The sequence below is a fragment of the Lipotes vexillifer genome, unplaced genomic scaffold (genome assembly GCF_000442215.2).
Source record: "Lipotes vexillifer unplaced genomic scaffold, Lipotes_vexillifer_v1.1 scaffold209, whole genome shotgun sequence".
Classification (NCBI taxonomy): Eukaryota; Metazoa; Chordata; class Mammalia; order Artiodactyla; family Lipotidae; genus Lipotes; species Lipotes vexillifer.
In genome coordinates this window covers 543,035-559,523 of record NW_006787556.1, presented here as the reverse complement: position 1 = coordinate 559,523, position 16,489 = coordinate 543,035, and the positions used below count along the sequence as shown (strand labels likewise).

General features: G+C 52.2%; 1 protein-coding gene across 2 annotated transcripts; it reads left to right on the top strand.

Annotated features, from left to right (window-relative positions):
- Positions 1-3,459: 3,459 nt before the first annotated feature.
- On the top strand, positions 3,460-11,423 carry SELENBP1 (selenium binding protein 1). Of its 2 annotated transcripts, XM_007460269.1 has the most exons (12): positions 3,460-3,530; positions 5,998-6,054; positions 6,200-6,312; positions 6,594-6,779; positions 7,454-7,574; positions 8,804-8,986; positions 9,267-9,445; positions 9,903-9,981; positions 10,077-10,198; positions 10,452-10,544; positions 10,712-10,830; positions 11,030-11,423. In XM_007460269.1, exons 1-12 carry the CDS (start codon positions 3,527-3,529, stop codon positions 11,190-11,192), a joined length of 1,419 nt encoding a protein of 472 aa, XP_007460331.1. In that variant the 5' UTR covers positions 3,460-3,526; the 3' UTR covers positions 11,193-11,423. The 2 variants fall into 2 exon arrangements, with proteins under 2 accessions (XP_007460331.1, XP_007460332.1); XM_007460270.1 differs by lacking the exon at positions 6,594-6,779 and having other exon boundaries at positions 3,496-3,530.
- Positions 11,424-16,489: the final 5,066 nt, after the last annotated feature.

Here is a 16,489-nt window from a genome sequence, read left to right as displayed (position 1 = left end):
ATTCCCCATGCTTTTTATCTTTTAAAATCCAGAAGTATATAAAGAAAAAATGGAAAGTCATCACCTTCCTTCCATTGCGTCTCTCCAGAGATAACCACGGCTGGTACTTAGATGTATATGCTCCCAGTCTTTCCCAGAGCACAGGGGGGGTCTCCACCACTCCCCCTACCAAGACCGCACAGCTCCAAGCTGTAGACATCTGCTTCCTCACTCCTCTCCCCGTTTCCGAGAAAAAGTCTCTCTGTTCTGAGGTTTCCAAGAAACAAAACATCACAGCTTTCCACATTCCTTCTGTTCTTCTGCTCCCCACCCTCCTCCTCCTGAAACCAAACAAAGCAAAACAAAACACAAAAACGCCAAGGATTGTTTAGAAAAACTGTGAGCTCCAGAGTCAGGCGGATCTGGGTGGAGATCCTGCTCTGCCATCTGTCAGAAGCCTTGGCCCTCTCTGAGCCTCAGTTTCTTCGTGAGTGAAAGGAGGGTGCTTTATTTACAAGACTGGGTGGTGTCAAGGGTTAAACTGGGTGCTGCAGGCAAGGGCTAGTGCACGGGAGGTGGTTTCACAAGTTAATTTTCCTTTCTCCCCATTATCACTCTGGAGCGGACTTTGACTGCTTCCCTGTCATTTTTGTTTTGCTAGAGATGAAGAACACCAAGTTTTTTTTTTCTTTCTCTCTTTCTTTTTTTTTTTTTAACACATCAAGTTATTCTTAGAGACTCTGACTTCATCATCTCCTCTACTTTCCCTTTGCTGGGTTTAGCCCTTCTTCCCTCACTTCCCCATTTCCCCATCAATGATCTCAGGGCCTGTTTGTTTAAAGAGGCTGAGGGTGGAAAAAAAGGGGGGAACCATAAGCGCCCTGTGCCCTCCCTGTGAGCTGAGGCTCCAGGGCCCACCGTGGCCATGAGAACCCACTTCCTGTTTGTGGAGGCCCAGCCAAAGTTCAGGCAGCAGTTACATAATCGCCTGGCTGTCCCACTGTCAACTCGATAACCTATTGCCTCTAATATTTACTGTGCTTCTCTAGGGCTTGAAAGGAACAGAAGAAACGTGGGCCACACCCACCCCGCCAGCCTTCCCAAGCACCTTGCTTCAGTCTGGGGGATGCCCGGCGTCGGGGCGCCGTGCAGGGCCTCCCTGGTTAGCAGATCTGAGCTGAAGTCCAACTCTCCCAACTCTAGTTGGCCTCTGGCTAGGGAAGGGCAGCCCTGAAATTCCTGAGAAGCAGCATTAGGGATGCTCAGGAGACCCCATGCTGATGGGGGTGCCATTCACGGTGGAAGCCCAAGCCCTGTTCATGTCAAAAGAAGCAAGTATACCATGGGCGCTTCTCAGTCATCAGCCTGAACCCTGACCCTGGACTCCCTCCACCTGCAGCCTGGATTGGGACAGCTTTCCCCAAGCACCCTGCAGGCTCTGGAGTAAGAATTCTGGAAGAAAGCCACGGCAGGAGGTTAGGGGTGCCAAAGAGGAGCCGCAGAGACCTGCCAGATCAGAGCCACAGGGCATGAAAGAACTTGCAGTCAGTGACAGAGTCTGGAACAGCTCTGAAATAACAACTTCTTTGGACTTAAGAACTTTTGATAAGATGGTGGGGATGGGGTTTCTTTCTCTTTCAGATCTTGCATGTTGGGCTACCTGAAGCCAAAACGCAGAAGAGTAGAGAGGAGGTAGGTGATGGAGACCTCAGGAGGAGGAGGGCCAGAGGGATTAGGTAGGGTGATTGGAGACAGCCAGGAGGCAGGAAGCTGGCAAAGGCAAAGAAGCAGCCCTCAGGGGCCACCCCTGTGGGGCAGCTGCACCCACGAGGCTCACTTTGATAGCTGCCTGGCTGACAGTACAATGGCGAGGGTATGAAGTAGGAAAAAGCCAAGAGGGGTTGAGTGACACTGGGGATGAGGGGATAAGGGAGGACCCCTACCCTGGGCAGCCACAGGGCATCTTCCTTTGTGGGCAAATGATCCCTCATCCGTGGGAACCAGGAGGACAGAAACCCATCACACTGAAGCCCAGGTTTGCTCTCCTTCCGTCCACTCTGGTTTGGAAACCTTGTGGCTCTTTTCTACTGGCAATCTCAAGCCCAAAGTTTGTTCCTTTCTCTATCCAACAAAAACTTCACCCCAGAGCTTTCATCCAAGGAGACGAAAGTGGCTTCTGTGGACCAGAGCCAGCAGGCTCCTAGAAGAGTGGGGCAGGGGTTACTCTGGTCAGGTGGCCAACTTTGAGGAAAGAGGGGACCCTCGGCTTCAAGATGGAGAGCAATTTGTGTGGGTCCCCTTGTCCAGCTCTCTAAACCCTCGCTCCCTGGATGAGGGCAGCCCCAGAGAAAGTTAAAGGGGTCAGGCCTCAACCCTGCCTCAGCTCTTCAGCAAGTAGTTGTCATTTGCCTGAGGGGCTGGGACACTATATGAGCAGGCTCAGCAGTCATGGAATCCTCCAGGTGGAGGACTCTTTCCTGGATAGATGGAGAACCTGAGTTTTATGGCTTTTCAGGGTCAGCTAGGGACAGTGGCATCAGGCTGGGCTATCCTTGGGCCCTGCTACCCTGCCCTGGGGAGCTGTTGAGGCACCAGGCTGGGAGAAGAGGGGGAGGCACTCCACTTTCACCTTCTGAGGTTTATAAGGGTAACAGAGGGTAATAATGGCACTGCCAACTTTCCTTCCACTTCAAAGCTCAAGAGGATGGGTCTGGAGAAAGTGGAACCTGGACACACGTCCCTGCCCTGGCAGGAAGACATGGGTGAGCAGTCCTTGGGAAACATGGCTGTCTGGAATAAGAAGGCAGTCTTAGGAGAGGGCTGACCCTGGCTGTGGATGCAGGAGCAAATGGGCCCACAGCCCTCGGTGCCCCTAAATGCCAAGAGACAGGTCCAAGTACAGAGATGAACATTTAGAAACCCAGGAACTTGGCACATACACACTCACGCAAACACACACACACACACACACGCACACAGGCACACAGGCACATGCCCTCACAGGCATAAATATTCTGGCAGGCACGCACTCAGGAACACACCGACGTGCACAGGCACACATACATACACAAGCACAGGTTTTTACATACAAGCACGCTCACACAGGCACACAGACACAGATACACACTCATGCAGGCACATGCATAAAAGTACACACACAGGAAACACCCAGGTACACAGGAGCAAGCACACACAAACGCACATGCCCAGGCACCTACTCCACTAAAGAGAAATGTGCGCAGGCACAGCATATATCTGCACATGCACAGGCTCCTGCGCCCACACACTTGTACACACATACAAGCACACAGCCAGTAACTCAAACACAGCCGCCCAAGCCATTTGAGAGCGCCCTGCCCGGGAGCTATCCATCATCCACTCCGGGCGGCGGCCGGGCCCTCCCCCTTCCCCGCCCACCCCCCGTTGGTGGTATAAATTCCGTCCCTTTGCCCCTTCTCCGCATAGCCTGCCTCGGACACCAGCACAGCCCTCCGTCTCTGCCCACTCCTGGCAGACCCGTCGGGAGCAAAGCGCACCAGCAAGCAGCATGGGTAAGGAGCGGGGCTTCTGACAACCGTCGCTGACCACCAATGGCCCGCCCCGCAGGAAGTGACAGAAAACCTGGAGGGGGAGCTGGTTAGGGGAGGGAGCGCCAGGCTCCGCTCCACCGGCCCCGCCCCACCCCCACCCCTGCATTTCCCAGCTTAGCCAAAGTGCTGGAGGCGTCTGGGAAGGAAGGCAGAAGGACTGCTGGGAAGGGTGACTTTGGGCTCCCCCCAACCCCCCTGCTCCCCAGCTGTAGCCTGCGGCCAGGGAGCCTTTCTGCAGCTGAGAAAATAAGGGTAGGGGTACTTAGGAGGAGCTCTATGTCTCTGTCTGTTAACCATAGGAGACAGACAACCCTGATTTCAGCCCTAAGCCAACTTCTTACTGCAGGGAGTAGGGAACCCAGGCCTTTGTGGCCAGGTTGCTCTTTAGCTACCCTGCCCCACCAATCACTTTGGGAGGGAAATCAGGGAGCCCCCCTCTCTTGCGGTGGGAGAGGGGCTGTTTCAGTGCCTCCCACCCGCTCAGTCCGCCAAGTCCTCCAACTCCCCCATCCATGGACTCCTGGATGTCAGGCTGAGGAAGAGTCTGCGTCTGGTTGGGAGTACTGAGGTCCTTGCCCCCTGTGGATCTGGCTCTTTTCTGGCAGAATGCCCAGCAAACCATCCTGGCCTTGGGAAAACCCAGTGAGCTTTCCCTGGGCTCATCTCAAACCCAAAGGTGTTCAGAGATCTTGCTTGAGATGCCTAAGACAGGGGGAATGTTCCCCCAGAAAGAGGACTGATGCTCAGTTGGGGCCTGAGTGGCACGCAGGGCCTGACCCTGACTCTCAGAAATGCTGTGCGGGATGCGGCAGTTAGGGTCTGGGACGGGGAGATGGTGCTGAGGGGCAGTACCTCCTTCACACACCTCTTTCATACCTTTACCTCTCTCTCAGTCTCTGGTTTTTCAGATTTGGCATCTCTGTCTTGATGTCTTGGAGTTTGGAATCTCCTTCCCCTCCGCCTCACCTCCTGTGCCAAACCCTGGAACAGCTTGGTTGTGTAGCAGAACAAGTCTCCTTAATTCCTTTGGACTCTGGACCTCACCGTGTCCCATCCCAGCCCCAGCCCTCTCTCTGGGCACCAGGCACTGCCTGGGATTTCTGGCACAGCGCTACCCATATTTATACAACACCTCTCACTTAATGAAAGTACTTCTGAATACTTTGTCTTATTTGGCCTTCATAGCCACTTAGAGAAGAAGGTAAGATATTATTACCCCTTTTAGGTGAACAAAGGGGAGAAAATGGAGAGAGTAGATGTCACACCTGGACCTTGACACCACGCTTCTGGACTCTAAAATGCCGTTGCTGCCTCTCAGCCTCCTAAGTCACTTGGCTGCTGCAAGTAGGGGGACCTGGCTCCCTGGCTGAGGGCCTGGGACCAGGCAGGGAGGCAGTGTCAAGTCCTGTGAACTCCACTCCAGGATTTCTTTTGGCCTACAGCTCCCTCTGTTTATTCCTCAGCCTTTCCTCCTGGTTAGGCCCCAAATCCTGATGCTTAATGCCTGGTGGCAGCCCTGCTTCTCAGCGACTGACTTTGGTTCCTGACTTTGGTCCCGTATATCCACGTGGCTTCTCTTGCCAGACTTCAGGGGACAAGGAGGGCCACTTCCTACAGCTCTGGTGGGTGGGCCTCTGAGCTTTCCAGGTTTGGGCCAAACAACTTGCTTTACAGATAAAGGAAGTGGATGGGGCCCACCCAGGGGTAGAAACTGGTCTAAAGACATTCAGTTAGTATCCGTCCCGCAGCCTTGAACTTCAGCCTCCTATCCCTTACCAGACCCTTGGTTATATAACCCAGGCTCTGGCCTGCAGCCTGGGGTCAGGACCCAGAGGGGAGGGAAGCAGGAAGTGTTCCAGCTCCTGGTTTAGATACCTTTCAGTGAAAGGAGCTGAACAGGCACCACCGTCACTCCCTGATGGCTATTCATTAAGAACAGCCAGGGTTTACGGGCTCCTGCCGGGCAAGTACAAAGCTGCGCACTTGACTGCAGCATCTTGTTTATTTCTCATAAAAGCCCATTGTGGTCTTCTTATTACCTTCTTTTTACAGATGATGTGGAAACTGAGGCCAGGGGGCTTAGGTGATTTGCCTAAGCTCCCATGGCTAGTCAGTGACCAGCTGGGATTGGGGCCCAAGTCAATGTCATAACCACTGCACCACACCGCCTCCCTTGCATTCACCCTTCTCCTGCCTCCCCTGGGTCCTGCTTAAGGGTCTGTGCACCTTCAGGTCATAGCTCTGCAGCTTTTCCCGCCATACCCACGTACTCATCAGGGGTTTGAGGGTCTGGAGGGGACCTGAGAGAGTGCCTCTGCCTTGGCCAGTGGCGGGCCGGGGGTTTGGGGGGCTTGGGTTGCAGCATGTGAGGAAAGAGCCTTCATCCTCCAGAGCGCGGTGCAGCCAGCATGCCCCATTGTTTTCACAGCTACGAAATGTGGGAAGTGTGGACCTGGCTACGCTTCACCTCTGGAGGCCATGAAAGGTAAGTGTGGGAAGACTGAGAGCCAGCACCTCCAGGATTAGGCAAGCCAGTGCCTGCTACCGATTCCACTGCTGACACACACCCTACCTTGCCCCGGCCCTCGTCCCCACCCTGCCCACCCCACCACCTGCTTTCTACCCTCTAGGACCCAGGGAGGAGATTGTCTACCTGCCCTGTATCTACCGAAACACGAACACTGAGGCCCCGGATTATCTGGCCACTGTGGACGTTGACCCCAAGTCTCCCCAGTACTGCCAGGTGAGGTGGGGCTTGGGCACCAGAGGACCCTCAGACCCCCCCTCTAGCCCTGGCCCTGGCAGTGCCCTTTCCCTGCTCCATCTTTCTTCACCCTCCCTGGGTATGGTTGTTCAGGCTGTTCACTGCACAAGGGCACCCCCGCACCCATGGGCGACAGCAGTGCTGAAAATGAAGTCTGTGCTGTGCTACCAGGATGAAATGGGTCCAGCGGGCCCCTTCTCCGTAAGCGCGCAGAGGCGTGGTCTGGGCGAGCACCACCCCTGCCCGCTCTCCTATCCTAGGTCATCCACCGGCTGCCCATGCCCCACCTGAAGGACGAGCTGCATCACTCAGGATGGAACACCTGCAGCAGCTGCTTCGGGGACAGCACCAAGTCGCGCACCAAGCTGCTGCTGCCCAGTCTCATCTCCTCCCGAATTTATGTGGTGGATGTGGGCACCGAGCCCCGCGCTCCGAAGCTGCACAAGGCACGTCTTCTGCCCTAGCCAGCTCTGGGCCCCTAATGTGCCCACCACCCAGGGCAGCCTGTGGGCAAGGAAGCCGCCCCTAAAGCAGCTCCCTCCAGCTCTTGTGCAGGGTTGGGGCTCAACAGCAGCGAGTGGGGCTAGACGTTGGAGGAGAGTTACCAGGTGTGCTTGGTCGTCGTCACCCAGGGCCACCACAGGGGAGGAAGCAGGCTCCCGCTTTCCGCTCCGAGCTGGAGAAGGAGCCATTTCTGCCCCGGCCAGTTAAGAGCCCAGGGCTTCCCTTAAGCGGGAGCCTCTGATCCTTCCTTTCAGCACTTTGTTGAGTGCCTTCTTTGTGCCAGGCACTCACTGCTGGGCGCTGGTGATACAAAGTTGACACTGGCATCCTCCCAGCCTGGGAGGAGCTTATGGTCTCAAAGGGCTGTGAGGGCCGTCAAGACAGGCAGGGTGAGAGAAGTCCATGTTTTCTGCTGGGGAGTTATCAGTCTCTGTGACGCCCCTGCTGCTCTGCAGACTCAGTCTTTGCCGTATTGCTGCAGGGAAAATTGTGTCTATGTTTCAGAGGAAAAGAGGGCGGGGTCAGTAGATAGAAGTGTGGGAGGGGAGGAGTGAGGAGTGGGGACTCCTGGCCCTGTAAGATTCTGACGCCATTCGCCATTCCTTACCCTCTCCAGGTTGTTGAGCCCAAGGACATCCATGCCAAGTGTGACCTGGGCTACCTCCACACCACCCACTGCCTGGCCAGTGGGGAGGTGATGATCAGTTCCTTGGGAGACCCCAAGGGCAATGGCAAAGGTACCTGCCAGCATTGTAGGCACATCTGTGAGGGAAGCAGATCCCAGACTGAGGGAGGGATGGAATGACCTTCCAGGGAGAACCAGAGGGCAGGGTCTCATCCAATATTTAAACTATAGTCAAGTAACTTCAGTTGTTTCAATTATTTTTGTGAAGGTGAACCTTGAATGATGAATTCACTTACAAGTTATAGTCAGAACTGTCTGCCGTGGGAAATGTGAGCAAGGACAGACATGGCCCCAGAAAACACGCGCATTTAATATCGGCCTTCGTGAGTTCATGAGCAAATCTCACAGTCCTTGAGATCCTTAATTGTCACAGCTACTTTCTCATTTATGATATGATCAGAGCTTTCACATAAAATGTCTACGATGTGCCAGACACAACCTATGAGATAGATGCTACTGTGATCCCTGTGTTACAGATTAGGGAGCAGGGGCACAGACTGGCTGAGTAATTCACCCAAAGTCAGCCGGCTGTTAAGTCACGGAGCTGGAACTCAAACCCAGCAACATGGCTCCAGAATCTATGTCCTAATCACCATGCTGTGCTGCTTCTCTCCCAGCCTTACGTATTTCACCAGAACTCCCCATCCAAGGGCTTGCAGTGAAATATCAGTTAAGGTGACCCAGTTAAGTTTGCTGCATTAGACTCTATTTAACTGCTTTTTCCAGGAGATGGGATGCATGACATACCTAGGTTTAAGAACACTTAGGAGTAGACATCTATTTACATTTGCAAAGAAGTGGCAAGGTGTCATGACATATTCAGCTGGGGAAAAACATAGTGGGCATTCATGTGGAATTACAGATAAATATAATTTTCTCTCTCTAAAAAAATGGAGTGAGTGAGTAGAATGGAGTCTAGACTCTGGCAGGAACCCTACCCTGAAAGTAGGAGGCTAGGCAAAGGAAGCACAGGGTACAGAGTCCCAGAAGATCTTGGCTCAAGGGAGGAAAAATTTACCCTGTGGTCTGGGAGAGAGATGAACTTGATGGGAGGTAGGGGCACCAGAGTAAGTCCCCACTTGTCACCCGGCCCTCTGAGTGGGACCCTTTGGACAGGTATCCAAATTCAGCTCCTGAATTTAAGGATCAGGCAAACTCAGTGGGAGGAGGGGCACCAGGCAATGGGCTTGGAGCCTCTTGGACAGGCCTTGGGGGTGAGGGCTGGGTGCGGGTCGCACCTCCACCAACTCTACCTACCACCCTACTTCCTTCCCTGCTCAGGGGGTTTTGTGCTGCTGGATGGAGAGACGTTTGAGGTGAAGGGCACGTGGGAGCGGCCTGGAGGTGCCGCGCCTATGGGCTATGACTTCTGGTACCAGCCTCGACACAATGTCATGGTCAGCACTGAATGGGCAGCTCCCAACGTCTTACGAGATGGCTTCAACCCCGCTGACGTTGAGGCGGGTGAGAATCCCCCACTACCCATGGGCTGGCAGGAGCCTGGTCACACGAACCCCTGCTCTCTATACCAAACCCCTACTCTCCATCCCTCTTACTTCCCTCTTGTGGACCCCAGACTCTTGGGGTGATGATACAGGATGTGCTGAGTGCTCTGACTGCTCAAGTGTCCTTCTGATCCCTCCAACCCATTTTTCAACCTTCTCCCCTGTGCTGTGCCCCAGCCTTGGCCCATGCCCTCCCACCCTGATCCTGATTCCATCTTCCGGCTGCATCCCCACCCCAGGGCTGTATGGGAACCACTTACATGTGTGGGACTGGCAGCGCCATGAGATGGTGCAGACCCTGACTCTACAGGATGGCCTCATCCCCCTGGAGGTCCGCTTCCTGCACAACCCGGCCGCTGATCAGGGCTTCGTGGGCTGTGCCCTCAGCTCCAACATCCAGCGCTTTTATAAGAATGAGGTGACGTGCACTCTGGCCCTCTCCTCCTGGCAGTCCTGTCAGCACTCTGCCCAGCTTCCATAGCCATGACGCTCCCTTCTCCCTAGGAGTGACCCAGGCCTCCTCTGCCTGGCTCTACCAACCCAGACTTCCCAGGAATAAAAAACAAGGCCACCTGCCCTGCCTGTCTCCTCTCAGTCCTAGGCTAATTTCTCCCTAAGCCCTAACTGGCTATATTTATTTATTCATTCATTCAAAAAATATTTAGTGAGTCAGGCACCTTCTTAGGTGCTGAGAATACAGTGGTGAAGCAGACATGATCCCTGCCTTAAGGGGTTTGCATGGGGGTTAGACCCTAGTGGCAAGAAGGCCCTGCATCTCCTCTCTCCCTGTAGACGGTATGCCCTGGGGAGACCCAGATCTGACACTCATCGCCCATCTGACGGGCTCACCTCTCTGCCTCTTGATCCCAATGCAGGGAGGTACTTGGTCAGTGGAGAAGGTGATCCAGGTGCCCCCCAAGAAAGTGAAGGGCTGGATGCTGCCTGAAATGCCAGGTGAGTGCTCAGGGGAGTGTGGGAATCGGAAGGTTGATTCTCAGGCTGGGGAACAAGAGTCTTGAGGTGCCTCTGAGCTGCAACCCCCCACCCAGGCCTGATCACTGACATCCTGCTGTCCCTGGACGACCGCTTCCTCTACTTCAGCAACTGGCTGCATGGGGATCTGCGGCAGTATGACGTCTCTGACCCGCAGAGGCCCCGCCTCACGGGACAGGTGGGCCCTAGCAGGATGGAGAGGAAAGGAGGGAGGAAGCAGAAGTCTGGGCATGAGGTGGAGGGTATGAACTGGCTGGGGCATGATAAGGGAGGTGCAGGAAAAGCAAAGATGGGGGCTGAGGGGTGGTTCAGGCCAGGACCACAGGGAATCGTGGCTAGACGCGGGGAACGTGAGGGAGCGAGGCTCTCTTCCTGCAAGGTCCTAACCTCCCACCACTGTCCTCCTTTATGCTGTGCACCACCCCACCCAGCTCTTCCTCGGGGGCAGCATTGTTAAGGGAGGCCCCGTGCAGGTGCTGGAGAACCAGGAGCTAAAATCCCAGCCAGAGCCTCTGGTGGTCAAGGTGAGGAATATGTCCGCCTGCTCATGGGCCCCTCAGATCTGTGCTGGAGAAGTATGGGGGAGGGGGCTGGGCAGCGGCTGAGCATGTCCTTGGGGTTTGGGTGGTGCCACTGATTCCCGCCTAGGATCTGTATGTAACCCTGGGGTCTGACCCGTGGTTTTCCCAAGGGGAAACAAGTGGCCGGAGGCCCTCAGATGATCCAGCTTAGCCTGGATGGGAAGCGTCTGTACGTCACCACGTCGCTGTACAGTGCCTGGGACAAGCAGTTTTACCCTGATCTCATCAGGTAAGAAGTGGACAGCCTGGGCTCCCCTCCCAGCCCTCCTCTCCCAGAGGGGTTTGGCTTTCTGAAGACTCCTTGGCTCCGCTTCCAGACTCTGCGCCCTCCTCAGGAACCGCTCTCCCTGCCCTCACACTTACCTAATTCTTGGGGGAAGGGGACGGGCCCCCTCTGACCTCTTTCTTCTCCCTCCTGTTTCTACCAGGGAAGGCTCTGTGATGCTGCAGATCGATGTAGACACAGTAAAGGGAGGGCTGAAGTTGAACCCCAACTTCCTGGTAGACTTTGGGAAGGAGCCCCTCGGCCCAGCCCTGGCCCATGAGCTCCGCTACCCTGGGGGCGACTGCAGCTCTGACATCTGGCTCTGAAGTCCACTCCTTCTATAGCCCCACTCCACATCCTGCACCCTCACTTCTGGAGGGACCCAGCTTCACTCTGCTCTCTCAGTCCCCGACCCTCGGCAGCTTGTCCTCCCAAAGCCAAATTCAGGCTGTTGAAACGAATTGAGCCGTGTCTCTAGCTACCCACCACTGCTGCGAGCTGCTCACTGAGCTCTTGGAAATTATTTCACTAAGAAATAAACTGGTGAACCTTTTCCTGAGATCCCCTTGTCTTTGGGGGCACCGGGCCTATGACTCCTCCTCTGCCGACCCTCTGTATGTTTCATGGGAAAGTCCTGAAGAGGACCAGGGGGTGGGATGGTTATGATGACTAGTTCATACCAGTGATCACAGCACGATGCTAAGGGTGCCAGAATCTCACTTTTATGGCCAGACAGAACCTGAAGATTTTGGAGGTGGTCGTCACAAGGAGAGCTGACAGGAAGGAAGCTGTCAATCAGTGTTCCTAAACTTTTTTTTTTTTAATTTGTGCTTTCTTTTAATGAACCTAAAATCTCACCCACCACCCCCAGGAGAACGTAATGTGCCCCCTCACACACAGGAGATACCCTAGACCCCTGGCGTAGATGGTGCCATCAGTTGAACACACTGCTCTGAGGAGGTTAGGTGTGTCAACTCCTACCTGGAAGACAGGAACACGACGGGGCAGGAGGGCTGGGAACATCAAGGTAACCAACCCAACACACTAGGCCCTGGCATTCTTGTTTCCTCACCTGGACAGTGTTTTAGAACCTTGCCCAAATCAGAGATGCCTCCTTTCTCTGCACTAAGTCTTTAGTTGTTTATGAGAGGACTGGGATGGAAGGTTTCAGGAGCCTAAGAGACAGCAGCCAAGCAGTAATTCTAAGGTAATTTTTTTTCAATTTTTATTTATTTATTTTTGGCTGCGCTGGGTCTTCATTGCTGCACGTGGGCTTTCTCTAGTTGCGGCGAGTGGGGGCTACTCTTCGTTGCCGTGCGCAGGCTTCTCATTGCGGTGGCTTCTCTTGTTTCAGAGCGTGGGCTCTAGGCGCGGGCTCCAGTAGTTGTGGCACGTGGGCTCAGTAGTTGTGGCTCGCGGACTTTAGAGCACAGGCTCCGTAGCTGTGGAGCATGGGCTTAGTTGCTCCATGGCATGTGGGATCTTCCTGGACCAGGGCTTGAACCCATGTCCCCTGCATTGGCAGGCAGATTCTTAACCACTGCACCACCAGGGAAGCCCCCAAGCAGTAATTCTTTTTTTTTTTTTTTTTTTCCCAAGCAGTAATTCTATCGACTTCTTTACTCTCTACCCAAGACCGTACCAAGTAACATTCAGGTATTAATCTACATTCTTTTCAGTCTTCCGCAAAGGTGTCTTTGTTTAAAACACTGGAGTAGTCTAAGACCCCCGAGATGGCCAGGCCCCCCCTCAAGAATGTGTTACACTTTCTTTCCCTTTGAGGTCTTTAAACATGCTCCCTGAAACATCTACCTCAACTCGAGTCCTGATTCCCTCCCGCTGCCTTACCTGCCATCTGGGCCAGGTTGCCATTTCCCTGGGAAAGCCCTTCTTCCCTGACAGCTCCGGGTTAGGGGCCTCCTGCACTTTACCTCAGCATGAACATATGTCACATTATATTGAAAATCCCTGCTTCCTCCCAATACCCAGCTTGGATATAGTGCATAGTGTGCCTTAATGAATAAGTGACTATAAAAGATGATTAAGTTACAGGGAGCCTTGGGATTTACTGGGTCTTAACAGAAGTCTATCCTAGGTTTCTACCCTGTCCTTTTCAATAACCAAACTTCTTCAGAAAGAATTTGCCTTGAGACAAGCAAATAGTTGATGAGGAAACGTCCTTTACAAAATTTCAGCTAGTAGACAGGAATGCATGGTCCTGATGAGTCACCACCCCAGCACCCCAGGTGGTTAGGCCCCGGGGATCCGGCCCTGTGCGGAGGGGTAGGCATTAGCTCCCCCAATGTGTGAGAGCCTGTGGGAGCTGGATTCCACGTCCTGTCATTCCCCGGGACATCAACCACTGCCCCTAAATCGATGCCCCCAACCCCAAAGCCCCCCAACCTGACACAAACATAAAACGAAAAAAACAACCAACCAACCAACCAAACAACAACAACAAAGAATTTCAGCTAGTAAATTCAGAAGGAGTGACAGAATTTGGATAGTACCAATTTGTAACCTCTAATGACAATTGGATCCAGGCAATGATCATCAGTGGCTGCTAAAACCATTCAATGAAAGACTGAAATGGTGCTTCATAATGGATAGATCAGGCGAGCAAACCTGAATACACTATTCATTCTTTACGTCACGAAAAGAGCACCTCCTGTGACGCAATAGGAAGTACACAGCACCACCTATGAAGTATTCTTGCCAAAAAGCCAAAATTAATCTGATGAAGCCTGCAGAGCTCACGATCAGTTTACAGGAAATACAGGAGACAGAAGAACAAGTTTTAAAAACCTAAAAACACTATAAAGGTGAAATCTTAAAAATGCAGAATGTGGGAAATTCTATAGAGCAAATGACCAGTTTCCTCAACAAATAAATTGAGAGACAGAGAGAGAGCGTATAGATTAGAAAGATTTGAGAAACATCAACCAAAACCAAATGCAATGCAATGTGTGGACCTTGCTGATACTGATTTGAACATATCAACAGAAGAGTAGCCCCCACTCGCTGCAACTAGAGAAAGCCCATGCACAGCAACTAAGACCCAACGCAGTCAAAAACAAATAAATAAAATAAATAAAAATTTAAAATATATATTAGTAGGCAATGTATAATAGCGCCTAAGAACAAATTCTGAATCCAGGCAGCCCAGTTCAGATCCTAACTCCATCACTTGCTGTGTAAACTTGGGCAAATTATTAATCTCTCAATGCCTCAGTCTCCTTATCTGTAAAATGGAGATAATCTATCAGATGATTATCCTATCTGATAGAGTTGCTACAAGATAAAAGGGTAACATATGTGAGGCCCTTAGAACAATCCTCAGCACATGTTAAGCTCTATATAAATATTTGCTGTTATGATGATGCTTATCAGACAATTTTTATTGTTACTTCTCAGGGCAAAGACCATTGTACGTTATTCAGCTTTATATCCCCATCTCTTAGCATAACACCTGGCATAAATGAATAGTCAGTTGCCTGTTTTTCCCATCTCTAACCTCCCCAGCCTCCCCACTCAACCTCACCTTTCTACAGTGCTGTCAAAATAATCTCCCTTACATAGCTTTGATACTTTTTCTCCCTTTGCTAAAGCTTCCACTTATTCTCTGCCACCTGCAAATTCCTAAGCCAGCATAATTTACCCCAAATTCTTTTTCCAATTAAAGTGCTCTATATTCCCCTTCATACCAAACAGTGGTGCTTGGGGTATCTTTCCATCAGTCTATACCCATATTTGTATCTGAGCATCTGCAAATCTATGCAGTCTAGGACAGTGTTCAAGAGAATGGGCTCTGGGACTTCCCTGGTGGTGCAGCAGTTAAGAATCCACCTGCCAGGGGGCTTCCCTGGTGGCGCAGTGGTTGAGAGTCCGCCTGCCGATGCAGGGGACGCGGGTACGTGCCCCGGTCCGGGAAGATCCCACATGCCGCAGAGCGGCTGGGCCCGTAAGCCATGGCCGCTGAGCCTGCACGTCCGGAGCCTAAAAAAAAAAAAAATGAACCCCCCTGCCAATGCAGGGGACACGGGTTCGAGCCCTGGTCTGGGTAGATCCCACATGCCACGGAACAACTAAGCCCGTGTGCCACAACTACTGAGCCTGTGCTCTAGAGCCCACGAGCCACAACTACTGAGCCCACGTGCTGCAACTACTGAAGCCCGTGCCCCTAAAGCCCGTGCTCTGCAACAAGAGAAGCCACCGCAATAAGAAGCCTGCGCACCACAACAAAGAGTAGCCCCCGCTCAACGCAACTAGAGAAAGCCCGCGCACTGCAGCTCGCAGCAACGAAGACCCAACGCAGCCAAAAATAAATAAATAAAATTAATAAATTTATTTTAAAAAAAGAGAGAGAGAATGGGCTCCGAAGGCAGACTGTCTGACTTTGGATCCTGATTCCAGCACTAATTAACAATGTAACTGTGGACAAGTCCCTTCACCTCTCCAAATCTGTTTCCTTGTCTGTAAAATGGAAGCAATAATAGTTCCTATTTCAAACCGAGGTGTTTAATATTTGGTCTGGTATCTGGCACACAGTTAACAAATAAATTTTAGTTGTTATTAGAAAACCTTCCTGCCAGTATATCCTTATTTCCGCAACTCTGCGATCCTCTGGGTTCCCCTGCTACCCACAGAAGCTGGTAGTAGGGAAATGGAAGCTGCAAAGGGCGATGGTCATGAAATCAGGCAACACTGCTGTCCTCTTTACAAAAGCACAATGACGATGAGACTGGAGAACTATAAGTCAGGACTATAAATATACTGATAGTTTTGGGTGTAACATATCTGCTGTGCAAAACAAAATACTGTACTCCATTCAAAGGGTGGTTACCCTTGAGTCTGTGACCTCTGAAATTAGAAGCACCGCTTGGTCTGTTCCTGCATTTTTCACGGCAGAGGGTTCATTGCTTTCATCTGATTCATGACCTTAAAAAGGCGTAACTAAGAGAGTGAAGAACCCTTGACCTTTCAGTACAATGTTCTCTGAGGAGAAAAAATTCGTGTGGGCATCCAGCACCCCCTGGGGAAGTCAGTCAGAATTCCAGTGTTCACTGACTGCAGAACTTTGGGGATGCAAAGGCATTAGCAACTCTTTGGAAGGAGATAAAGTACACTCGGGAAACCTAGGAACACTACGGGCACTTTAGCTTAACGTGGTACAGCTACTGAGGTTTGGCGGCCTCCATCAATGAGGAATGTGAGCCCGTGTTTGCAGGTTTCTTTTGAGTGTCTTCATGCGTGTTGGCTGGTGAGGGCTGGGGGGAATGGTTCAACTTGTTTTTCATCCAAAGGGGATAATGTGAGCTTACAGCGAACTTCCATCACTACTACCTATAATTTTCTAGTTATTTTATCATCCATTGAATCTTTTCTTCCTGTAGCTCTGACGACCGAAGGCAAAACTGAAACACGGAAGGAGAAAGCAAAAGCAAAGAAAGCTCCAGAAGGAGGCGAGCACCCGGTCTTTCGTCCTGCGGTCCCTTTAAGAGAAGAACCTCTTGGGACCGGCAGTCCCAACCGACCCCAGTTTTAACCGAAACCTAACCCGGACTTCCCCCTCTTGACTCAAATAAGACCAACTTTGGATTTTCCCTCCCCTATTGACCAATCA

Bases quoted from the DNA above. Each gene is read 5' to 3' on its own strand.
- SELENBP1 (XM_007460269.1), top strand. The intron at 7,575-8,803 runs GTACCTGCCAGC...TTCCCTGCTCAG, and splicing joins CCCCAAGGGCAATGGCAAAG to GGGGTTTTGTGCTGCTGGAT. The intron at 9,982-10,076 runs GTGAGTGCTCAG...CCCCCCACCCAG, and splicing joins GATGCTGCCTGAAATGCCAG to GCCTGATCACTGACATCCTG.